Below are 21,811 nucleotides of genomic sequence, written 5' to 3' on the forward strand. Positions count from 1 at the left end.
GGAGTGGGGATAAAACCCAAGAATGATAATCACTTCTCTCTGTGTAATTAAAAATGTAAAGTATTATTCCTCTTGCAGAATGGAAAGTATAAAAATAAAAGCCAAAATCAATGTACAAAAGCTTGGGCTCCAACACGACTTTAATCTATTCTTGTGAAACAAACTATTACTTTACAAATTTTTAGAGAGAGGTGAACACATATGATCAAGAGATTTCTACAAGAAGTTCCACAAGATGTGGTCCTGTAGATCAAAGCAAAAACAGTGGCCCAAAAGTACATCCCATACTAAACTCTCCCCACTCCCCAAGCCAGGCTGAGCATCTCACACTGAACAGAGCTTCCACTTGGTACCATTTGGACAGGTTTTTTCAGCTGACTCCTTTAAAGTAAGTCCAGGCTATTTGATGCTTGTTTTAATAACAAAAATCAATGTATCCAATTAACATAACCTTATAGTTTCAGATCATATTAATTCTATCAGATTTGCCAGTCTAATGCCCCTAGAAAATAATTTTATTTCAATTTTATGTGCAAAATAAAGGTCCTCCTTTTTACCCTGTTGCTGAGGTACTGTAATTATCACAGATTACAAAATGGCAAACCAGTGTGTTTGCAGGTGCACATCCTAAATGTAACCCTTTTTTAGCAAGCATAACTACATAACTTTTCTATATGCTTTTAGTACTAATATCTAGTACTCATAATTTACTGGTTTTAAAGTGCTTTCTTATTAATACCTAACTTATAATCCTTTATTGCTTTTAGTCCTCTAACCTAGTATGGAAACAGCTACAGGTTTCTCAATTTTTATCCCACTTCTGTATGTTCTGTGAGGGTGAAAAAAAATGGCTACTTTGCTATATTGTGCTGCTACCACACCTCTCAAAGGCGTCAGTGACAAATCATGATCTTTTGGCATTCCGTCTTGCAGATTTTGCACCAAATGAGGCAGGGATGATACAGGGGTGATATCATTTAATCTTCATGTTCTATCCTTAAGACAGTCATCACGTCCATGAACTAAACAACAGAACCAAGAGTGTAGAGGCAACCTCTATTCTGGCACTTCATTCTTTTCTATGCCCAACCTTGCATGCTTAATGTTCTTTTATTTGAGAGTCACTAAAATTGTCATTGACATTCTGAGCCAGATACTGAAGAGTTTGTCTATAATGCCTTTGTATTTCTTCCTTGAAAGAGAAGAAAGCCTCAACTCCAAGTCCTGTTTATGTGGAATGGACTGATTTCCAGACTGGCTCCACAACTGTTCCTTACCACCTCCAGCCATGGGCCATTTTAGTACTGTGCATATCTTGTAATCACTTAATCAATACTTCATGTCTAACACAACTTCTCAGGCGTGCTCTGTAAAAGCAATCTGTATGTATGTATCAGCTAGTGACAGCTCCCAGCATGTTAAAAACCTGTTAGAGGACACCTAGAGGACAGCCACAGTGCTGTGGTGTCTGGCAGCCTCAACTCGTTCTAGAGGGAAAATCAGCCTGGCATAAAGAGAAGTGTGGAACAAGTCTGTATCAGCTAGAGGTTGCTAAGGCCATGCAGCCTCTCATCCACCCCAGTGCAACAGATATTTTGATATTCTAGTGCCCACACTGGAGATAGATAACTGGAGAAATATGTAGCTGTTAAAGATCTTTCATTTTTTCTCTAGAGTACTTCATAATATTCCACAACCAAACATACATAGGCCTTCTGGGACGATATAAAGGCACTACTGGCATCTTTATCTTTTCAGTAGGTAGCTTTCAGGGTTTTTCCTTCAAGATACTCATCTCCATGGTCAGAAGCAGCCATGCCAAGGTGTCACCAAGTCATCTCTTCTTGTGTGCTGCTGAGAAACTTTTCCTCAGCACTGGCCTGGGCTACTTCCAGCAAACCAGATCATCTCAGGTGTCATTTCATACCTGTGTGCCCCTACAACATCATATTTTGTTTAGTCATTGATTAAAAGTCAGAAAGCTAAAAAATTAAAGGCCACATTACTTTCAGACAGATTTCTACAATTTGGTACGAGACATAAAATGTGTGGCACATGTCTGATGGCACTAAAGGGGCACATGAATATCCAAGGCCTTCTGGATATTGGTGTAGCTCACATGAATAGAGAAAATTAAGCCCAGCATGAGTCTATATATTCCAGTGCAATACCCAATGAAGCAAACTGCCTGCTAAACCAGCCTCAAACTCTATGTTAGCAGGAAAGAAATTGTTTCTTCCAGGGGGAAGCCTAAAAGTGAACAGTGTACGCCAGCAAAGCCTTAGAGCATCTTAAACTGACAAGGTAGGTACAGCCTCTGATACGCTTGGCACACCTCAAAGTCATGGGAAAGCTGAAGAAAAGCTTTTTACCAGCTCCCAGCAGGGACAGTTCACCCTCCCCTGGAGCAGTCAGGCTGGGTTCAGCACCACTGCAGCCCACAGTGTGCCTGAGCTATGTTCCCTCCTTCACTTGAGATACTTGTTCTCTCCATAAATCTCTATCATTTAAGGACTCCCTACTATTAGGGAAAACACGGTTATCATTAAGGCTCCTCTCCAACTCATTGGCATCTGACAATTCACACACTGGGTGAGGGGAAGGCTTCTTCACTTTGTAAGCAAGCAAAATGTGTTTTACTGTTTGACTTGAAGCGAGCAAAAGAGCCAAACTGATTTCATACACATTTTTATAATTCAAGACACTTGCAGTGTTTCAGGTACAATAAAAGCACTTAGGTTAGTTCAGTAATTTGCACAAGTCGTTTAAGTTATGCTAGAAATGTATTATGACCAAAATGTTGTTATTAGAAGCCAACTCCCTGAAAAACACTAACTACTGAAAAATTATTTTCTCTACTTTTATAAATTATCCTAATATTATTCCTCATCTATTACTGACAATAATGCCTGAGTGACATGCATTATGCATTAAATATATCTATGATAATTCAGATCTATTTGTATTAAACAGTGATATCATATATTCACTTAAGATTTAAAAATGTTAAAGTTGATAGCATACCTATCAGAATATCATAGATTAGATCATAGTGGATATCTTCAGGCAATTTTATTTTATATAGAATAGAAAGGTGGAAGACTAAGCATTTTTAATCCAAAAACTGTGCTCACAACTGACCTAAACTGACAAAAATCGAGAACTTCATATCTGAACTTGTCACTTAAAGGTGAAGCAAAAAATCCTGAACAGGAAAAGGGCAAAGAATCAAAGTCATCCATAGTATATAAGCAGAGGTAAAAAATTCAAATAACTTTACATTTGGAAGCTAAAACATGAGGCCAGTAACCACTGGCTACTGTCTAAAAGTCTGTATCAAAGATGCTGCCACTCTCCAGCGTTACATAATCTGTGAGCTGAATTCAGAGGCATCTCCGTCACAGAAGTCCTATCACACGACTGGTATTTTTGCAGAAACAACAGAGAGGATATGAATGAACTGTTCCCTAATTATTCTGGCAAGGCAGGGGAGGACATTTTGCACTTCATTCTCTGGTGTCATCAAATTGATGTCTTTATAACTGCTAAATTAATTTTTCTGTACTTCAGGAGTCTGTTTCAGTTCTTAATCTTCTAAGGATGAAATTCACCCTGCCTTTCAAAGTCTTAGGAAGTCCCCAGTGCAACAGATCTTTTGATATTCTACTGCCCACACTAAGGACAGGTAACTGGAGAAATCTGTAGCTGTTAAAGATTTTTTTTTTTATTTATGGAGTACTTCATAATATTCCACAAGCAAGTATACACAGGCCTTCTGGGAAGATATAAGGGCACACTGATAAACATTTGATCTATCTAGAGACATGCAGCCAAGACTGTGTAAAAAACACCAAACCATCTTTAGCCCAACACTCCTCCAAGAGGTAGCACTTTTTTTGTGTGTGTATATACTACAAACATAAATATACCCTATCCTGGATTGGGTATTTTGGCATCCCATGATTATTTACTGTTCACTGTAAAAATGTTACTGCTTTCATTACTCCATAATAAATATATAAATAGAACTACAGACTGCCACAGGAAAGAACCGTATTTCCTTCCAACTTTTCTCTCTCTGTTACACCACGTTACTCATCCAGAACTCAGCTGAACTAATCTTGTCCTTTGCTACTGCACATAACAAAGATTTTCATGACATCCTAGTCACAGAAATTCCAAATGTTGGCCAAAAAAATCAATATCAACTTATCTCCATATCCGCAACTGAACTCCAGTTGTCTTTATTGCAAAAACAATTTTAAGAGCCATATTGAAAGAAGGAGACAGTTCTGGCCAAGAACAGCTTTTACCATCATGATAAAGAGCCCATTACAGTTCCACAGTTGTTTATATGAGTGCCATAATTAGAAATATACCCTGTCTACTTTACATAGTTTTCATGATGAGCAACAAAAAATGGCACACCCATGTTCTTATTTTTTCTCCTTTGGTTTATGAGTATTACTTATTATTAACAACAATAGATACTAATGGATGCCAACAGTCCAGAGAAAGTGAAGCACCTTTTTTAAACGGGTTGTAATGTTGACTGTTTTCCTTAAATATTATCATTTCGGTTTAACCATTCCTCTTTCTCATTAAAATACTTAGATATTAAATATCCATAATAAATTTAAAGGCATCTCACTTAAATTTGGGAGATTCCCTTTCAGATCATGTGGGAATGTGGGTATGACATAGTGGGTGATTACTGAACCAAAAGAGCTGCTTTTTGCACTACTGTGCAATTGTTTTCATATACAAGTAAATGAGAGACTCTCAGTCCATGGAGAGAAGGTGCAAGCCCTAACTGAAGTAGCCACAATGCCATTATATTATCTCTGTCTTAGAGCTATTCAACCAAAGAATACTCTTACACAGTGTTAATACATTACATTTCAAAAACAGTGTTTTGCTAATTGATTTTCCCCTTCTATATTCATGACATTCAAACAAGACTACCAGTGTAATATAATAATAGCATTTGTAGCTTTGTCCTACTAGGGTAATTATTCATGAGTTCAAGGTCACGGGTAAAAGCATCATATTGTAAAAATATAAAGTAAACAATAAGAACACTAATTCAGATATTATAGAAATATGTGGCAACTACTAATTCAAAGAACCAAATGTCATCATTACATGCATAAGTTGTATTACATCATTTTAAGAATTTGAAAATTAGTGAAGGAGTAAGAAACCTTGATGATGCATGTTTGTTTCCAATGGCTGAGTAACGCAAAACGCAGAACTTGAAGCAGCACCAGCATATTTAATTCTGACAAGAAATCATGGCATTCAAACAGGAATGAGATGATCCTCTTGATTTGACTATGCTATTATACAGCAAGTCACACTGCATAATGTTGGAGCTTTTCTACAGGCAGTGTGAGATTATGCTCTTGTATTTTTCTGCCATGGTAATGCACTAAAGCATTTACTGTCTTATCCTGATTACAACTCTTTGTAATGGAAAGCTAAATACCAGGACTGTTTCACAGATACAGAACCGCAAAATGTAGCTGAACACTGTTAATGGTAGACCTGGAAATGAAACTTAAGTGTCACTAACTCTGTCTAGTCTCTGTTCTTCAATGGCCACAATTTAAGAAGTTTACTTAAAATTAATTTACTGTAAGGACTTTTGTCTTTAATCTCTACTCATAACACTAAATGTAGTACATTTATCAGAGCTGGGACTACCTGAATTAAACTGGTCAGGGAAAAAACCTTTTCACACTCTCATGCTACTGCCTACTTTGTCTTCCATTAAGGATACGAACTTTCTGTTAATGATGAAGAAAAAGAAGAAAGAAATCTGTTTGGGGTGGGGTTTTTTTATGGGAAGGAAATTACATAAAGCGGAACACTCTGCTCAGTTGATGAAAAATTTAAAAACTACAATTTAGATGAAATAGCATATGTGCTTAATCATTCTCAGCAAACATGCAAAACTCCTCTTAGAAAGTACATTGAATTTAGAAGAACAAGTTTTCATTGTTCAGGTGTTGAGAGTAGTAATCAAGAAGAAATGTTGCTACAGGCACTTGTTTGGCTAATGCCTTTTCTTTTAAACATGGGAAATTTTGCAAGCAGAGTTTGTATTATCCCTTCATAAGTAACCCTTAAATGTTCCTTTTGACATCTTGTCAAATCTTAAGATTTTAAACTAAGCATGTAAGTTTTTTCCTTCCCACCTTACTGGTGGTTCAATCATTTCATCTCACTTGACCACAGGATAGAAGTGGCTGTGTGCACACTTTTAAGATGAACTTATATTTTCTAATATTCGGCACATTTTCTTACTATCTTTTCTTTCTTTACCTCCAGGTAAGCCACATAGCACAACAATGAGCAAAGAGGTAAGACTCCAGTTGAAATGATGTAATGCTGAAAATTAAATTTACACACAAGTGTTCCGAGTCTGGGTCATAGCTGGGTCACTCCTCTGAGTGGGAGGCAATCCAGCAAGGAGCACTGGATAATGATTTCTCTAAGCTGAGGCCCCTTTCAAGAAATATAGCACAACGCTTTACCTTGATATCTGAATCTAATCTGATTCAATGTGCGTAATTACTGATATTTGTTGTGTGGTAGTAAGAAGCGATGTTATTTTGTTATATGCTGTATTATGTTTCCTGTTCCTTTCAACCTACTAGCACCCAGAAATAAGCTTTCCAGTATCTGAACCCTTACCCAGAGATAGTGGTTTAGATAAGGAATGGCTGGCTGAGGCTTTTTACTGAACACATTGTTTAGAGTTGGGGGATTCATTATTTTTCTTGAACAGAGAATGGAGTTTGTCTTGCTTGTTTAGGCACAGCTACATATGGCTAGTGCTATTTTTTAATTTTTTTTAGCTGTATTTATCCACCGTGTTCATTTGCTTCCAGGTATATCTATCACACACTCCTTCATAACCTTGAGATGAGCATTTCTGTAATGGCTTCTGAGTGGGTTCCATCTTGGGATGGTAGGAAGTGCCTGCAGAACATCTCTGCTCACATACAGCTAAGCAGGCCTTCAGGGGAGACACAGGCCCCTCTAAGCAGTCCAGGCTGGTGCAACAGGCTTTGCAAAACATCTATGAGTCTTAAAAACACAATCACATCAAAAGGTAAAGCAACCCGTATAATTTCCTTCTGTTGTGCCAGTTGTCAGCCTCTTGCACGTTGTGTCGCCAGTGATTTTGCACTCAACCTGCAAGGTTTCCTGCTGCCACCTGACACTGCTGCAGTCAGCCACAGGCTGACAACCACAGCACCAAGAGAGCGACTGTCAGGGCCACTTTGCATGAAGCACACGCAGCTCCAACCCAGCGAAGCCCTAATGTGTTGATTTACAGAGTCCTCTTGGCTGACATGGGAAAATGAGTCTGGTCATGGTTGATTTAACATTTTATGGGCGAAGAGTCAGTCTGCTATAGTAAGTTTGGACTAGTGCAAATATTTTACACATTTACACACAAGTACGAGGGGAAAAAATATTCAAGATACTCTGTGGTTTTGATTCTCACATCCCTCGAGCTCTACTGAAACTAACGTGAGTTTCAATTAATTAAATCCAAAGGTGTACGTTCCGGGTCAGACCCTCAGGCTGAGTAAGCAGCGCCCGGTCTGCGGGCACAGCTGCCCGAGAAAGGAGGAGCTCGGCCAAAGGCTGCAGTGTGCAGTGTCCCCCGCCCCGCTCCGGCTCTGTCCCGCAGCTCCCGCCGGTCCCGGTCCCGCTCTATCCGCGGCGGGGCGGGCGCAGCCGGCGGGCGGAGCGGACACGGGCGGCCCCGCCCGCCCCGGCGGAAGCGGCGACGGCCCCGGGGCTTGCTCCGCGGCTCCGAGCGGCGGCCCCGGCCCCGCCGTGCCCTCCCGCAGGCGTTGCCGCCCGGGCCTTCCCGCCGAGGGGGTGGAATGACTTTCCCCGTAATCAACTGAAGCCAAGCAGCAGCGGAGCGGGCGCCTGCCCCGCGCTGCCGGTGTGCTCGCCGAGCCCAAGCCCGCCGCCGGAGCGGGCAGGTGACCCCGCGGCCCGGCCGGGGCAGCTCCGCCGCTTGCCCGCCGAGAGCCGGGCGGGGCCGGCTGAGCGCCTGGCCGCCCTGCCCGGCCGAGCCCGCTCTCATCAGCCCCCTCTCCCGCCGGCACACCGGCACTCCCTCCGAGACGAGCGCAGCTGGACGGAAAATAAATTCAGGGAAGAAAAAAAAAAAAAAAAAAAAAGCCTGTCAAATCTACCTCCGGCTAGTTCATCGCCCGAAAAGAAAGGGGGAAAAACGCGTATGCCTGCGTGGGGGTGCCAAGAGAAAGATGAGTGTTTCTTTCATTAACCTAATGGTAATTGCAAAAAGACTCCCTTTTTGTCAGCTTCACCTAATCAAAACCGAATATCTGTATGTGGCACTGACAAAATCAGTAAAACTTCACCTTCGACTTTATTGATCTGAACAGACAGGCAGAGTTTTCTATGGTGTTCAATTTAGGGAATTAAAAAAAATCACTCCGCTAACAGCATTTGGTACATTTCTAACCCATATGTCACCTCAGTGCTTTAAATAATTATATTTGCATGCAGGGAGTGATTCATAAATATGTCAGGATTGTGAAATATAGGCAGGCATTTCAAACTTTCTATTTAAAAAACATGAATTATGGCCACGAAAAATGTGTTCCCATTTAAGGGTGATACGAAGTATTTGGTGTCTAGTACGGAGGCCCATCCATCATATAGACAATAAAGAGAGTTTTTGCCTGACGTTGGAAATTTATGGTTGCCCTTCTCTGCCCTAATAACTCAAGCATTGTGTCAGCCTGTGACAGCCTTTGCAGAAAAACAGCAACCCTGTTATCAATCAAAAAGCCCTTTTACATTTTTAGCAAAACTCTGATCATCCAGACACCCTTTTAATGTATATATTACATCATTATAGATCATTCTGCACTTTTACTGCAACTCAACAAAATGATCCATCACTTCAGGACAGTCCTGATGAACGCTGATGTAAATTATTTGCACGTCTCTAGTACAGTACAAAATGAAAAATGTACTTTAGGTGGAATTAATTTTAGGGTGTAAAAAGCTAAAAATGAAAGCAGTGGGGATTAGAGGAGACCTAAATGCATCATTAGGGATAACTGAAAACAAGCTAATAGTTATTAAAAATTAAGATTATTTTAACCTTTTGGGATCTTGGACCTAGACGGTTTCAAGAAAATAGCTAAGATATATTGCATGCTTCTTCCTGCCCCTGCCAAACATAGCTGTCCTGTAATTGAGTCGAGGATCATTGTCCATTTGTCATTAGGGTGTTTAGATAAGGTTAATTATTTGGGTTCCATTGCCTTTTCCAGCCATATCCTCAAACTCTTCCTCATATCTCAAAGGACGCTGTTCCTACACTGTACCTCCCTGTTGAAGACACATCTGGTTGATCTGCACAGTTTCCATAACAAAGTTGTCAATAAACACTCTCCACATTTGGGATCCGAGTGACGTGACGAAGCTGGAGATCGCCTCCATTGTGTGCCATGGTTAATTTCTGAGGGATTACTGTAACCAAATATGTGCTTAGTTGGTACAATTCTCTCCCGTAGCCTCCAGGCTTTCGCAGAAGATAAACACAAAGATGCCTTTATGATTGCTGAGATGGAGTGATCAGACCAAGGTGTTACAAAAGCTACAAGTCTTTTTTTTTTTTTTTTCACTCTTACAATCTAGACGCCAAATACCAATTCGAGTTACTTATGTACGAATTAGGAAACGTCTTCACTCGCATTGGGCTCGATCATTCTAATCGTAGTACATTTAAAAACATGAAATGACACTAAAAATCTCCATGCACTTAACAGGAAACATACCCAGCCTTGCTCGTGTCATTGCAATTATTTGACTTGCTCTCTCCCTCTCCCTCTAGAAAGTTACCTTAAGGCATATTTTAAATAACAGCTGTTTGCATAAGAAACACCTTAAACATGAAAGAGGGTAGATTTGGAAAATAGCTGTTGGCAAACGGGTTTCAACACGGGAGTAAAAATTTTCACACTCACACATGAAACAATGTCAAGAGGGAAATCTGTCAAAGGGCTAAAAAGAGAAAGGTTGGGATGGGGTTTTTTTATTATTAGGTGCATTAATCTCTTCCTTATCTCGGTGTTACAAAATGAACAAAATTAGACAAACGCATTTGAAAACATTCTAGGTGAAAGTACGTTTCCGAAAGCAGTAAGCAACCAGCCAAACAAGCAAACAAAAGTGATTTTCTGCTCGTTTAGTAAAAATGCCACTGACTACTAAAATTCACGTTCGCTTAAACGTGACTATTATTTTGAAGATGGCTCGGAAATTATCACCGCTTATAAAACGATTACCTACATCTCATGCAGAGTAAAATATATATTGCTTCTATGTGTTAGGAAAGTAATTACAATCATAAGGGTAAATATTTTAAGGTGCTATGTGAACAGGGGAGGGGTTTGGAAATCTTACTTTATGTTGACAAGCTTTCCAACTATTTGCTTTAATAGCATTCTGGAATAAATACCCCACACCTCTGTTGGATATCTGGACAGATGCATCAGTTATTAGCTGCGCACATGCAGTCTCACATTTAAAAAAAGAAAATAAATGAAATTTTTTTAAAAAGGGGGGAGGGGGGGAAGAGCCTCTCCAAATGTACGAAATCGTGGTGGTGTATTTCTGATAACCCATCACATTTCTTATCTTCTTATACGAAGTACTATCATTCTTATGAGGAGAAAAAAAAGGGAAGAAGATTCACCATCTACAAAAATGTAATGCAATGTATATCTTAATAAAAACCTTGAGGTAAATAGTGAAATATACGTACTGTCAAAGGAAATAAATTTGACGCACCGGATGGACAGATACGTAACTGAATTTTATTACGCATAGAAACACAACCCAGACAAAACTCGGCAACTCTGCTTCTGCTAATTAAAATCTTAATCTTGTCCGAAACGATAGAAAAGAAAGGGGGGAGAAAGAAAAAACAAACAAACAAAAAAGCTGAACTAAAGGGCCTGTAGGGTTGTTGCTGCTCCGTTTAAAAGACTAAACGCCCTTTTCCAACATGATCTACAGAAGCTGACACTTAAATGGCAAGAGAGCAAGCTCGCAGAGCAGGCACGCTGGTGTCGAGGTTTCTGCAGTTCCCTCTCCCGAGGGAAAAATAGTCGGTCCAGGTTTTTTGGGTGATCCTGACCAGGGTTTGCAGCTCGCCAGCCTGACCTGTCAAGCGGATTATTTTAGAGGGAGATTAATAGGGGAGGCGGGCTGCAATAATAATCGTTTTGTTTGATGTGACAACTTTGATAGGCGTTGATTTACTTACAAACTGATAGGCTTTTAATTGAGCGCCTCCATCCAGCTTGAGATGAAAGGAAAACCGCATTGAAAAGCTGCCCGAGTGCCCTCGAGCCTCAATACTGATTAGCCATCTCGACAGTGAATAGTTCAAGGCATTTTCAAACTTTTTTTCCTCTCTCGCTCTCCTCTCCTCCTCAAATATCTGCCAGCCCACTCCTTTTTAAGAGAAAATAAATCATTTCCATTGTGTGCAAATAAAATCGACTTGACATGCTTGCCAATAGCTGGTAGGTAAAGGAAAGTGTGGACTGGCACTTGTTAATTAATTCCTCCTTTGCTCTCCTTTTTTTTTTTTTTTTTTTAAGCTACAGTTTTCCTCTGTAAAAGGAGGAAGACGGGTTCCAACCCTTGGAATTTTTTTTCAAAGGAATAAAAGCAACAGCCACCAAAACTTCAACAAGACTACACAAGTAAATGCCAAACAGCAAACCGTCTGCACGGACTCATTAAATAAGAATCCCTCGCGAAAGTAACGAGCAGGACAGAATCCCTCTTCTTCGGCTCAAGAGAGAAAAGGAGCCCGCAGCAGGCAAATCACAAACTCCGCACCGCTTTCAAGCTGCAGCCCCGCCGCCCGCCTGATCCTACGCGTGTGCATCCTAACTCCGAGCCCCTCGCTGGGAATCGTTTTCTGCGTGTGTTAAGCGCAGTGAATAAGCTCTCATAGCTCAAAAATGCTTTGGAGGGCGCAAAGGGGAGGAGATGTCTTGGGGCTGATTTTTTTACAAGGTTCTACATAAAAAAAGTTTACAGTACTGAGTGTGATTTAAATCTCATTTCAAAGGCTGAGTGGAGAAGAAAAAAAAAAAAGAAAAAAAGAAAAGGAAAAGCGAATGAAAAAGCTGTCCTCTGAAGTTGTTAATTAAATTACCCTCTGATGCTTCTACTTCAGCCAGAAAGATCGGGGTTCGTGCTCTTCCCCCCGCTCCGTCCCCCGCTTTTCCCGTCGGTGCGCTGCCTGTTTTATATATGTACCGGCTATCGCCTTTGCTTCCCTGGCTTACAAGTAAAACAACCCTTTCCCGAAATCACCCTCACCTCCACAAGAAAAGAGAGAGAGAAGGAAAAATGGGGAGGGAGAGCCTTCCCACAGCTGACTCTACCTTAAGACAATTAATCTTTAGTCTTTCACCCTGGGAGGCAGGATAAATACAACGAGAAAACAGATAGGAGTCTCCCCGGTCCTGTAAGGAAAACAGCTGTTCCAAGCACTTTAATGCAAATGAACACAAATGAAGGTTTCAGCTTTTTTTTTTTTTTTCTTCCAGAGTTTTACTGCACTCCATTTATCAATTGGACTTGACAACAAAAGAAAGAACTGGGGGAAAACCTGGGGCAGATTCAAGTCACTTCCACTCTAGATAAAGGAAGGGGGGGAGTTCCTCGAGGGCAAGTTGTGGGTCTTGTCAGTTCTATTGCACTATCGTGGGGTTTATGCAAGATTTCTCTCTCTACCTCCTCCCCCCGCCTTTTAATTTTGATGGTCTTGCAAGATGACCGCGGTGATTGCAAAATGAAAGTACGTTTATGACTCTCCACTGAGAAGTTGTGTCAATAAACCTTATCTTTCAGAGAAAAGATAGAAATTTAAAAGTTTGTTAAAATTAATCGCATCTTTATTAAAGCTACAAGAGTTCCGTGTATTTATCCTACTCTGTACACTATAGAAAAAGAGTAAAGTGGTTTAAATAAAATACAGCAGATATACTTACTGCGCTGCAAGATTTAAAGGGTACCGCTTGGCGGGGGCGGGGGAAAGGGGGGGATACCGAGGAAAACCTGCCTTACATATACATCGTAAGAAGAGCAGGTCATTAAAGACTATCTGACACATCTGTTTAGGGACTGGGGCAGATCGGTGTTTCAAGGGAAGGAAAAGGACTTGGTTCAGCAGATCTAAACGTGAGAAAGTGAAAGTCCTTCCTCTCGTCCAACCCTTCCAGGATCAGCGCCTGTTCTGGTTGGAGTCCAGGTCAGGAATTGGACGCGACCCCTAAAGCACTTGCCTTGTTCTTCACTTGTCAAACGTGTTTTATCTCTAAGTGACCTTTTTGTTAATGTTGTAGATTGTGTGGGCCACCATGTCAGATCCGGAAACAAAAGTAAAAGATTGATTAACACATTTTGCCTGTGAAAAAATGTTATGGGATGAGGAGGTGGGGGGATAGTGGGAAGCAAAGTACAAAGAGAAAAGAAAAAGGCAACCCAGTGACTTGAAGGGCTGCGGATTCCGCTCGGGGCATCCGCCAGCACCGGTAAAAACGGGGTTGAGGGCAGCGGACTCGGGAGCCTTCGGGAGCGCACAGACACAAAGCAGGACAGATGTAGCGTCCGGGTGGACACCGTGTGCGTACCCAGAAGGCTCTCAGCACAGCCTAGCTGAAAATCAAACACATAAATGGCGAACCAATACTCTCGTTAAAGCGAGGGGCCGCCTCCCCAGGCCCCCGCTGCCGGCGACCGGTTCAGCCCGGAGGGTGCAGGGATGAAGGACACTTTCGTGCCTAAACCAAGAGGAAAGAGGAAGAGGAGTCCAGCAGCCCTCCTCGACAGGGCAGTGAGGGGCTGGGAAGGGCTACCGGCTGCTGGCAAACAAATCCAGTTTACTCCAAGGATTTATTCCGTAAATTAAAAGGCTCTTTCTCCCGAGGAGCCCGTCTTTCCCTCTGTTTTCCTTCCTCTCTCTCTCTCTCTCTCCTTCCCCCTTCAAGTCACACCAGGCTTGTAATCAGCAACAAAAGCTGACATAAATCAAGGGCGGATTGACAGGGGCTGACAAATAACTGATTGATTGCGGTTGGGGAGCACTGACAATTGACGGCGGGGCGGAGAGTCCCGAAAGGCGGCGGCGGGCTGTGCGTGACAGCCCCGCGTGTGACGACCTCCCCCAATCCCGCCGCGCTCCCCGCGCCGCCGCAAGCCGCGCCGCAGCGCCCCGGCTCCCGCCCGCTGCCGCCGGCGACGTGCAGGCCGGCGCTCTGCAGGTTCTCGGCCGGGCCTCCCCCGCGCTGTCAGGCGGGAGGGGCGGGAAAAGCGCCCCGCGCCCTTCCGCTGGTCCCGGGGGACACACGGTGCGGCGGCGGCGGCCCCGGAGCGGTGCCGGCGGGCTGGCCCAGGGGAGGGAGGCGCGGGCCCGGCCCGAGCTCGCCGTGCGTGGCGGGCGGCAGGGCGAGCTCGGGGCGCTGTGCGAGCGGCGGGGGCGGGCAGGGGAAGCGCGGCACAGCCAGCGGCCGCCCCCCGGCAGGCGCGGCGCCCCCAGCCCCGCGGCCGCCCCACTGCTGCCGCGCGATCCGCGCTGGCTGAGGAGGAAGAAAAACGCTCGCAGCGCGTGATGTGAAACACAGAATTAACGCCCATCCCATCCTAGAGCGAAAACAAGGAAGGAGGGGAGGGGAGAGAGAAGGCGGACGAGAAAGGGAAGGGGGAAAAAAAAAAAAAAGGAGCGAGAGACCATTAAAAACGGAGGAAAAAAAAAAAGCCCAGAAAAGGGAACGTCACATCCCCTTGACCCTCCAATCACCTCGGGGTCCCATTTGATTGGAAGGCGGCAAAGGCTTTAATCTCAGACTAATTCAGCTGCTTTTGAAGTGAGTTTCTTTGCCAGATCCCGGGCTGGATGGGCAGCGGCTCGCATCACAGCTGAGCGGCGGAGGCGAGCGCTCCGCGCCGCGCCAGCCGGGGGAGCTGAGAGCGGCCGAGGGGGACCGCGGCACACGCTCGCAGCCCCCACCCCCGCCCCCAGCACAGCCCAAGGATTACTCGGCTTTTTTTCCTCCTCTTTCTCTCCGGCCGGCTCCCCCTTTCCCTCCCCCTCCCCACCCACGCCCTCCCCGCCAGAGAGAGCCACGGGACATTGTATGTTTGTTTTTCTGCTCGGGGGGCGTGTGGCTTTTTTCCTTTCTCGCCCGCAGAAAGCGAGCGAGCATTTCCGAGTGCGAGCGGCGCCACTTGCCCCAGTTTTCATGCGAGGTTTTGGGTCATGATCACATCGCCCTCGCTTTCTGCTATAAGAAGTAGTAAGCGCAGCAGCAGCCTCAGCGAGCCCGGAGGCAGCCCCCGCCGCAGCCGCAGCGCCGCCGACCTCGCCGGGCCGAACGGGCACGCTGGGAATAACGGCAGCAGCGCCGCCGCCAAGCCCTGCTTCCACGCCGTCCCCCCCTCGGACCCGCTACGCCAAGCCAACCGCCTTCCCATCAAAGTCTTGAAAATGCTCACGGCGCGGACTGGACACATTTTACACCCTGAATACCTGCAGCCTTTACCCTCCACGCCCGTCAGCCCCATCGAGGTAAGGACCCGGCCCCCGTCGCTTTCTCTCGTCCCTGCCCGGGCGCTGGCTGTGCATGGCGGCTCCGCCAGCCGCCCTCGGCACTTTCCTGCGCTTTGAAATGCATTTACACCGGGACAGGGGCTTTTTTTGATCTCGACTTAGTGCGAGGAACCGCTCCTGGGTATTGTTTCCATGTTTACTGGGATACCTTATAGTTCCTGTGTAAATTAATATTTTCTTTTTGCTATTTTGAGCTGCTTTTTTTTTTTTTTTTTTTTTTTTTTTTTTTTGAGAGGAGGGTTGAGTGGAAGGAACCGATCCCCGCTGGGGTCACGATCCGGCCACGTAAATAAGCAGCGCTCCGAGCGCCAAACAACCTTGCTTTTGCAGGGACTGGTTTGGGGGGGGGACAGACACGGGACGGGACGACACGACGCGGAGAGCGACAAGCTCAAACGTGGGTGCGGCAGGATAACTATTTCGGCTTGCCGAAATTCCTTTCAAGTACCGACACGGATCTGTACTTTGGGGGGCCTGTTGGTGCCCTTTCTGCTCTGTCGAGGTTGCCGGTCCCCCTCTGCTTAGCTCGCTGTTTCTGGGACCGAAACTCGAACCGGAGCTGGTGGTGGGAAGGGTGTGTCCGTGGGAATGAATGATTTCATTAAGGTCTCTGCGGAGCGAGGACACCCTTCTCCCGGGGAGCCCTGCTCGCCGGCTAACTCGGGCTCTGTTTATAAATAGTGCCAGCAGTCAGGGTGCAGAAATGCTGCAGTCGCTATAGTTCCCCGGCGGGTTTGCGGGCCAGCGCGGCCCGAGAGACGCCGAGCTCCGCGCTGCCCGGGCCGCTGCCGGGGAGACTGGGGGCGTTGAAGGCGGCCGCGGTGGGTTCGCAGGGATACGAAAATCCCCAGCCCTTTTTAAAGGCTTTATGGAAAATGGTGCATTCAGGGGAGGGGGCTGTCAAGTTGATGAATGCGCACAAACTGTTCCTTACTTCCAGGCTGTACTCTGCAGAAACCTACGGGACAAGAGTCCTATGTAAGCAATGGGGGTTTACTCAGACCCCGATTAAATCTCTTTCTTTGTGTGTCCTTGTGATTTCCGCAGCTGGATGCAAAGAAGAGCCCCCTGGCCCTTTTGGCACAAACTTGCTCGCAGATAGGGAAGCCGGACCCATCCCCTTCCTCCAAACTCTCCTCGGTCACCTCCAATGGCTCCGGAGGCGACAAGGACTCCAAGTCGGGCCCCTTGAAGCTCAGCGACATCGGCGTGGAGGACAAATCGAGCTTCAAGCCGTACTCCAAGCCGGGCGCGGAGAAGAAGGAGCCGGGGGCGGCGGGCTGCGCGGGCGCCCCCGCCGCGGGGGTCGCGGCCGGGGAGAAGTCGGGATTCCGGGTGCCGAGCGCCACCTGCCAGCCGTTCACCCCAAGGACAGGCAGCCCCAACTCCAGCGCCTCCGCCTGCTCGCCCGGGCTGCTGCCGGCCGAGGGAAAAGGCGGGGAGGACAAGAAGGACTCGGAGGGCTGCGGAAAGAGCGGCAGCTCCGGCTCGGAGGGAGGCCCGGGCACCACCAGCATCAGCCACAGCCGGATTAGCGTGAGCTGTGCCGGGATTAACGTGGAGGTCAACCAGCACCAGGAGAGCACGCCGGGCTCCAAGCCCATCGCATCGGACTCCGCCTCCTCCTGCAGCAGCACCACCGCCACCTCCTCCACCTCCGTTCTGGGCTCCGGCCTCGTGGCCCCCGTCTCCCCTTACAAGCCGGGCCAGACGGTTTTCCCCTTGCCCCCGGCGGGCATGAGCTACCCGGGGACGCTGGCTGGAGCCTACGCCGGCTACCCGCCACAATTCCTGCCGCACGGAGTGGCTCTGGACCCCACCAAATCCTCCAGCCTGGTGGGGGCCCAGCTGGCCGCCGCCAGCAGCCTGGGCTGCAGCAAGCCGGCGGGGTCGAGCCCGCTGGCGGGCGCGTCGCCGCCGTCGGTGATGACGGCGAGCCTGTGCCGAGACCCCTACTGCCTGAGCTACCACTGCGCCAGCCACCTGGCAGGCGCCGCCGGAGCCTCTTGCGCCCACGACCAAGCCCTCAAGTCCGGATACCCCCTCGTCTACCCCACCCACCCTTTGCACAGCGTCCACTCCTCGCTGACCGGCGCCACGCCGCCTTCGCTAGCCGGCCACCCTTTGTACCCTTACGGCTTCATGCTCCCCAATGACCCCCAGCCACACATCTGCAACTGGGTGTCGGCCAACGGACCCTGCGACAAGCGCTTTGCCACCTCGGAGGAGCTGCTTAGCCACTTGCGGACCCATACTGCCTTCCCGGGCACCGATAAACTCCTCTCCAGCTACCCCAGCTCCTCGTCGCTGGCCAGCGCAGCGGCTGCAGCCATGGCGTGCCACATGCACATCCCCACGACGGGCGCCCCGGGCAGCCCGGGCACGCTGGCCTTGCGCAGCCCGCACCACGCGCTGGGACTCGGCAGCCGCTACCATCCCTACTCCAAGAGCCCCCTGCCCACCCCCGGGGCCCCCGTGCCCGTGCCCGCTGCCACCGGACCCTACTACTCCCCTTATGCACTCTATGGGCAGAGACTCACCACAGCCTCGGCCCTGGGCTACCAGTGAGTGCAGGCAGCGGGGCTTTGACACACAACACAAAGTCTAGCGGTAAGGGAAGGAAGCCCTGCGAAACTTTATAAAAGTTGGAAAGAAAAAAAAAAATCTGACTTTTTATAAAATAGTGTTCATTTGAGGACTGGATCCATGAGCACTGTATTTATTTATGTTAGCTTCAAGCGGGACAACGAATCATAAAGTGCATTACTAAACTGAGCTCAATAGGTAAAAGTGGAACACCCATTGTAGAATATAAATAAAAAGATAGAGGTCTTCTCTTTAATGTTACTTTAAAATTGCTATGATTGTATTGTACGTTCTTATTTAATGTCTCATTGAAACAAAAAAATTTACATGCATGTTTGTTACTAAAAAACAACTCGCAATTTGTCAGTTATAATTTCAAATTGCAATTATTTTTAAGGTGTATACCCTTGAAAGAGAATTGGTATTTTTTTGTATGTATTCTGGAAGAAAAAACAAAAACAATTCTATTCCAAAAACCTCATTTGCCTTATTTTGTTCTTTAAAAGGAACACTTAACTATTTTTAATTTTTAAGTCCACCCTGTAAAAAGGGTTAAGTAAGGTTTACGTCATGTACTAAAATAGACAATGTATCGCTTTAAAGATTAAAATTCCGTATATTTGATGTATTAAAAGGTTTTACTTTTTTTTTTTTTAAATACGCTTTGATTCTGTTATAAAACCCGAGTAGGTCTTGGATGGAGGTGACTGCTAATTTCTCCTTAAGCGTTTATTCAATTTTAATTAAAAATTAAAAAAAAAAAAAAAACAAAGTTTTTTTTTATTGTAACCCCAGGGCTCTCTTAAAAAATAATCAGACACAGTTGGTTTTTTTTTCCTCGTCAGTAGAATTTGTTGGCACGAAATAGGAAAACTGAGAATTGCTTAAATCTCTTTCCCTTTCTTTAAAGAAGGTAAACTTATTTTAAAAATGTTTTTACTGTGAAATATCTCTTTTTTAAAAACTAGTTTTCGACTAGAAGACTTCTTTCTTTAGAAAGAAACGGGGAAGGCAAGACTGTTTTATAAAAGTGTAAGATGATTATCCGAAAGCTCTTTTTTTAACAATGTAATGCATAACAATTCATCTCTTTCTAAATGAGAAGTTCAGAAGTAATTAGGGAAGCGCTGTTTGAGCTCATCCAGTTATTTTCAATTTCTCTCTTCAGTTCGCACCGCAGCACAAAAGATCGTCACGTAAAAAAAAATCGGACAGCTCTGAAAACTCATTTTCCTTTAAAAAGGAAGGGACGGGGGAAAAAAAAAAAAGGAAGCCATCGGTTATTTGTGCCGAGTTTGCTCTTTACTGAAGTGCAGTGCCAAACTTGACTTGATACCGAGAGGGGCTGCCTCTGCCTGCGCCGCGTCTCTGCCTCCCCAGCCCGGGTTTCCTAGCGCCCAAGGGCCACCGCCCAGCTCCGGCTCGTCGTCCTGCGTTCAGGTAGGAGCGGGGGCTGCGACGGAGAAGCCAGAGCAGCTACCGAAACTGCGGAACAAACGGCCGATAGCCGGAAAAGCGATACCCAAGTCCGTAAAAGCAGCGCCGGCGGAAGGCTTTGCCCCGCGCCCTGCCGGGCGCTCGCAGGCAGCGGCTCGGGCGGAGCCGAGTACCTGCTGCCCGCGCTCGGCCCCGCTCCGCCCGCTGCCCTCAACCCGGCCCCAGCGCGACGCACCGGCGGGGGGCAAAGCTGCGAGCGGCGACTTTGCTTAACAAATCACTGGGTTTTCTCCCTCGTTCTGGATCCCCCCACAATATAATTACAGTTCAGAGTTTCCCGTGGTGCCCAGATGCTAATTAATCTAATACATTTACTCCAGATAATTAGTGGAAGTTAGCGTTAATGTGCAAAGGCGAGAAAAGCAGCAAGCTACCGAAGCTCCAGCGGCCGCCCGGCCGTCCCGGCACGGCTCGCTGTCTGTAGCCGGGACACAAGAGGGGAGGCCGGGGCTGGGCCCGCTGCGGCTCTTTTGGGACGCTGTCCGAAAGCGGCACGGGAAACGCTTTGCGCTTCAACCAAATGTGTTGCCCCCCCCCACCCGCCTTAAATGGGAAAGGGACCTTCTCGTATCTCTGCTTTAGGAAATGTAAAACGAGCTCTCGTTATGAACCGATGAGTTAGAGAACGGGAGGAGAGGGCAGTGCTGTTAACTGCACCAAGTAAACTTTAGTTGTAAAATAAGAAGCAGATACAAACACAGAAAGTAATCGAAAGAACGGCTTCTCGGGTCGGGGGTGATGGTGGCGGAGGATTCATCCAGGGAGTCCGAGAAAGGCAGAACAGGCTCGCAGTCCTCTCTCTATGCCGCACGCCTCCCGCCCTCTCCTGCAGCCCGGCCAGATTGCCTTCCCCGCTTCGCTATTTTAACTACTCTTAATTTGAGGAAAACTACATTTCAGGCTCCATCTGGGTGTGCAAGTAACAATTACAGTTTTGCCGCGATTAAAACACACCACCATTGCCACGTTTCTCTCCTGTTCGTGTGTTTTACAATTACGGATCTCTAACAGCTGCAGCTCAGACTTCGCTAGCCAAATCCCATCGCCCATCAGGTGTTGCAGGGGCGGTTTAAAAAGAGCGAGGGAGGCATTTGTGTCCTGGAACCCTAACTGCAGTTTTGGGGATTTCAGCTCTGAAAAGTTACACACACAGATTGCTGATGCAAGTGGTGAAATGAACACCTAATACTATTATTACTGTTTTGTTCAGATACTGTCCCCGAGGTTAAAGAAAAATTAAAACACCTTATTTTATATGTAGAGTGGTGATAAGTAGGTCTCTCTTCCAGCTTTGTTAAGTATATGACCTGGCAAGTGCCATCTAGGATTTTGACATTAAACTATGAAATTCGCCTTTTTTTTCTCTAATAGAGATTGACTTATGGACATTAATGTTTTTAGGTAAAAAGACGACATTTGTTATTCCTCACCATCACCTCCCCCCCTCCCGTTCTTACTAACTGGATGGGTTGTGGATTTGACAGCAGCCGCTGGTCCATGCCACCGAACTAAAATAATTTCACAGTGAAAAACCAGCTTGAGAGGACAAGCAACAGAAGGGCAAAACCCATCAAAACCCAAAACTGTGATCAATCTGACCAGAGTCAGGCATACATTAGTTTAAATTAAACAGTTTTGTCTTTCTCGCAAATCTTTTTTGAACATTAAAGATAGAATCATGTAATATTTAAATCAACTCTTGTCAGATGCTAAGTGCAACTGAAGAACCAAAATAAAAATTAATGCGTTTCCATCCTCTCTCAAAAGCTTACTCTGGATGCCACTTCGACAAAATACTTCTGATAAGCAATGGTTAGAAAAGAAGGGTCCTGTTTATCTTATCTATGGGGAAATGTAATTAAGGTAGTTTTATGAAACAATAAAACACCAGACTCCACAGACAGCAGAGGAGTCTCTGTAATATATCTGAGCCTAGATGGGCATACGTATCTTGGCTTATGTGCACAAGCCCACACCAAACACACGCATATACATATGCTTGCCTGGCTTTAGAATGCAAAA

General features: G+C 45.9%; 2 protein-coding genes across 2 annotated transcripts in view; one reads left to right on the forward strand and one right to left on the reverse strand.

The window, feature by feature from the left end:
• The window catches only part of LRMDA (leucine rich melanocyte differentiation associated), a 640,335-nt gene extending 624,581 nt beyond the window's left edge, over window positions 1-15,754 (reverse strand). Inside the window, exon 1 of the mRNA XM_088168938.1 lies at window positions 15,626-15,754. The gene's annotated coding sequence lies outside the window, so the exon portion shown is untranslated. The remainder of the gene's footprint in view (window positions 1-15,625) is intronic.
• Window positions 15,117-18,926, forward strand: ZNF503 (zinc finger protein 503). Its single transcript, XM_014879891.2, has 2 exons — window positions 15,117-15,664; window positions 16,754-18,926. The coding sequence occupies exons 1-2, from the start codon at window positions 15,356-15,358 to the stop codon at window positions 18,272-18,274; spliced, it is 1,830 nt and encodes a 609-aa protein (XP_014735377.1). The 5' UTR covers window positions 15,117-15,355; the 3' UTR covers window positions 18,275-18,926.
• The last annotated feature ends 2,885 nt before the right edge of the window (window positions 18,927-21,811 follow it).

The sequence above is a fragment of the Sturnus vulgaris genome, chromosome 8 (assembly GCF_052056855.1).
Source record: "Sturnus vulgaris isolate bStuVul1 chromosome 8, bStuVul1.hap1, whole genome shotgun sequence".
NCBI lineage: Eukaryota > Metazoa > Chordata > Aves > Passeriformes > Sturnidae > Sturnus > Sturnus vulgaris.

Bases quoted from the DNA above. Each gene is read 5' to 3' on its own strand.
- ZNF503 (XM_014879891.2), top strand. From the start codon at position 15,356: ATGATCACATCGCCCTCGCTTTCTGCTATAAGAAGTAGTAAGCGCAGC. The intron at 15,665-16,753 runs GTAAGGACCCGG...TGATTTCCGCAG, and splicing joins CGCCCGTCAGCCCCATCGAG to CTGGATGCAAAGAAGAGCCC.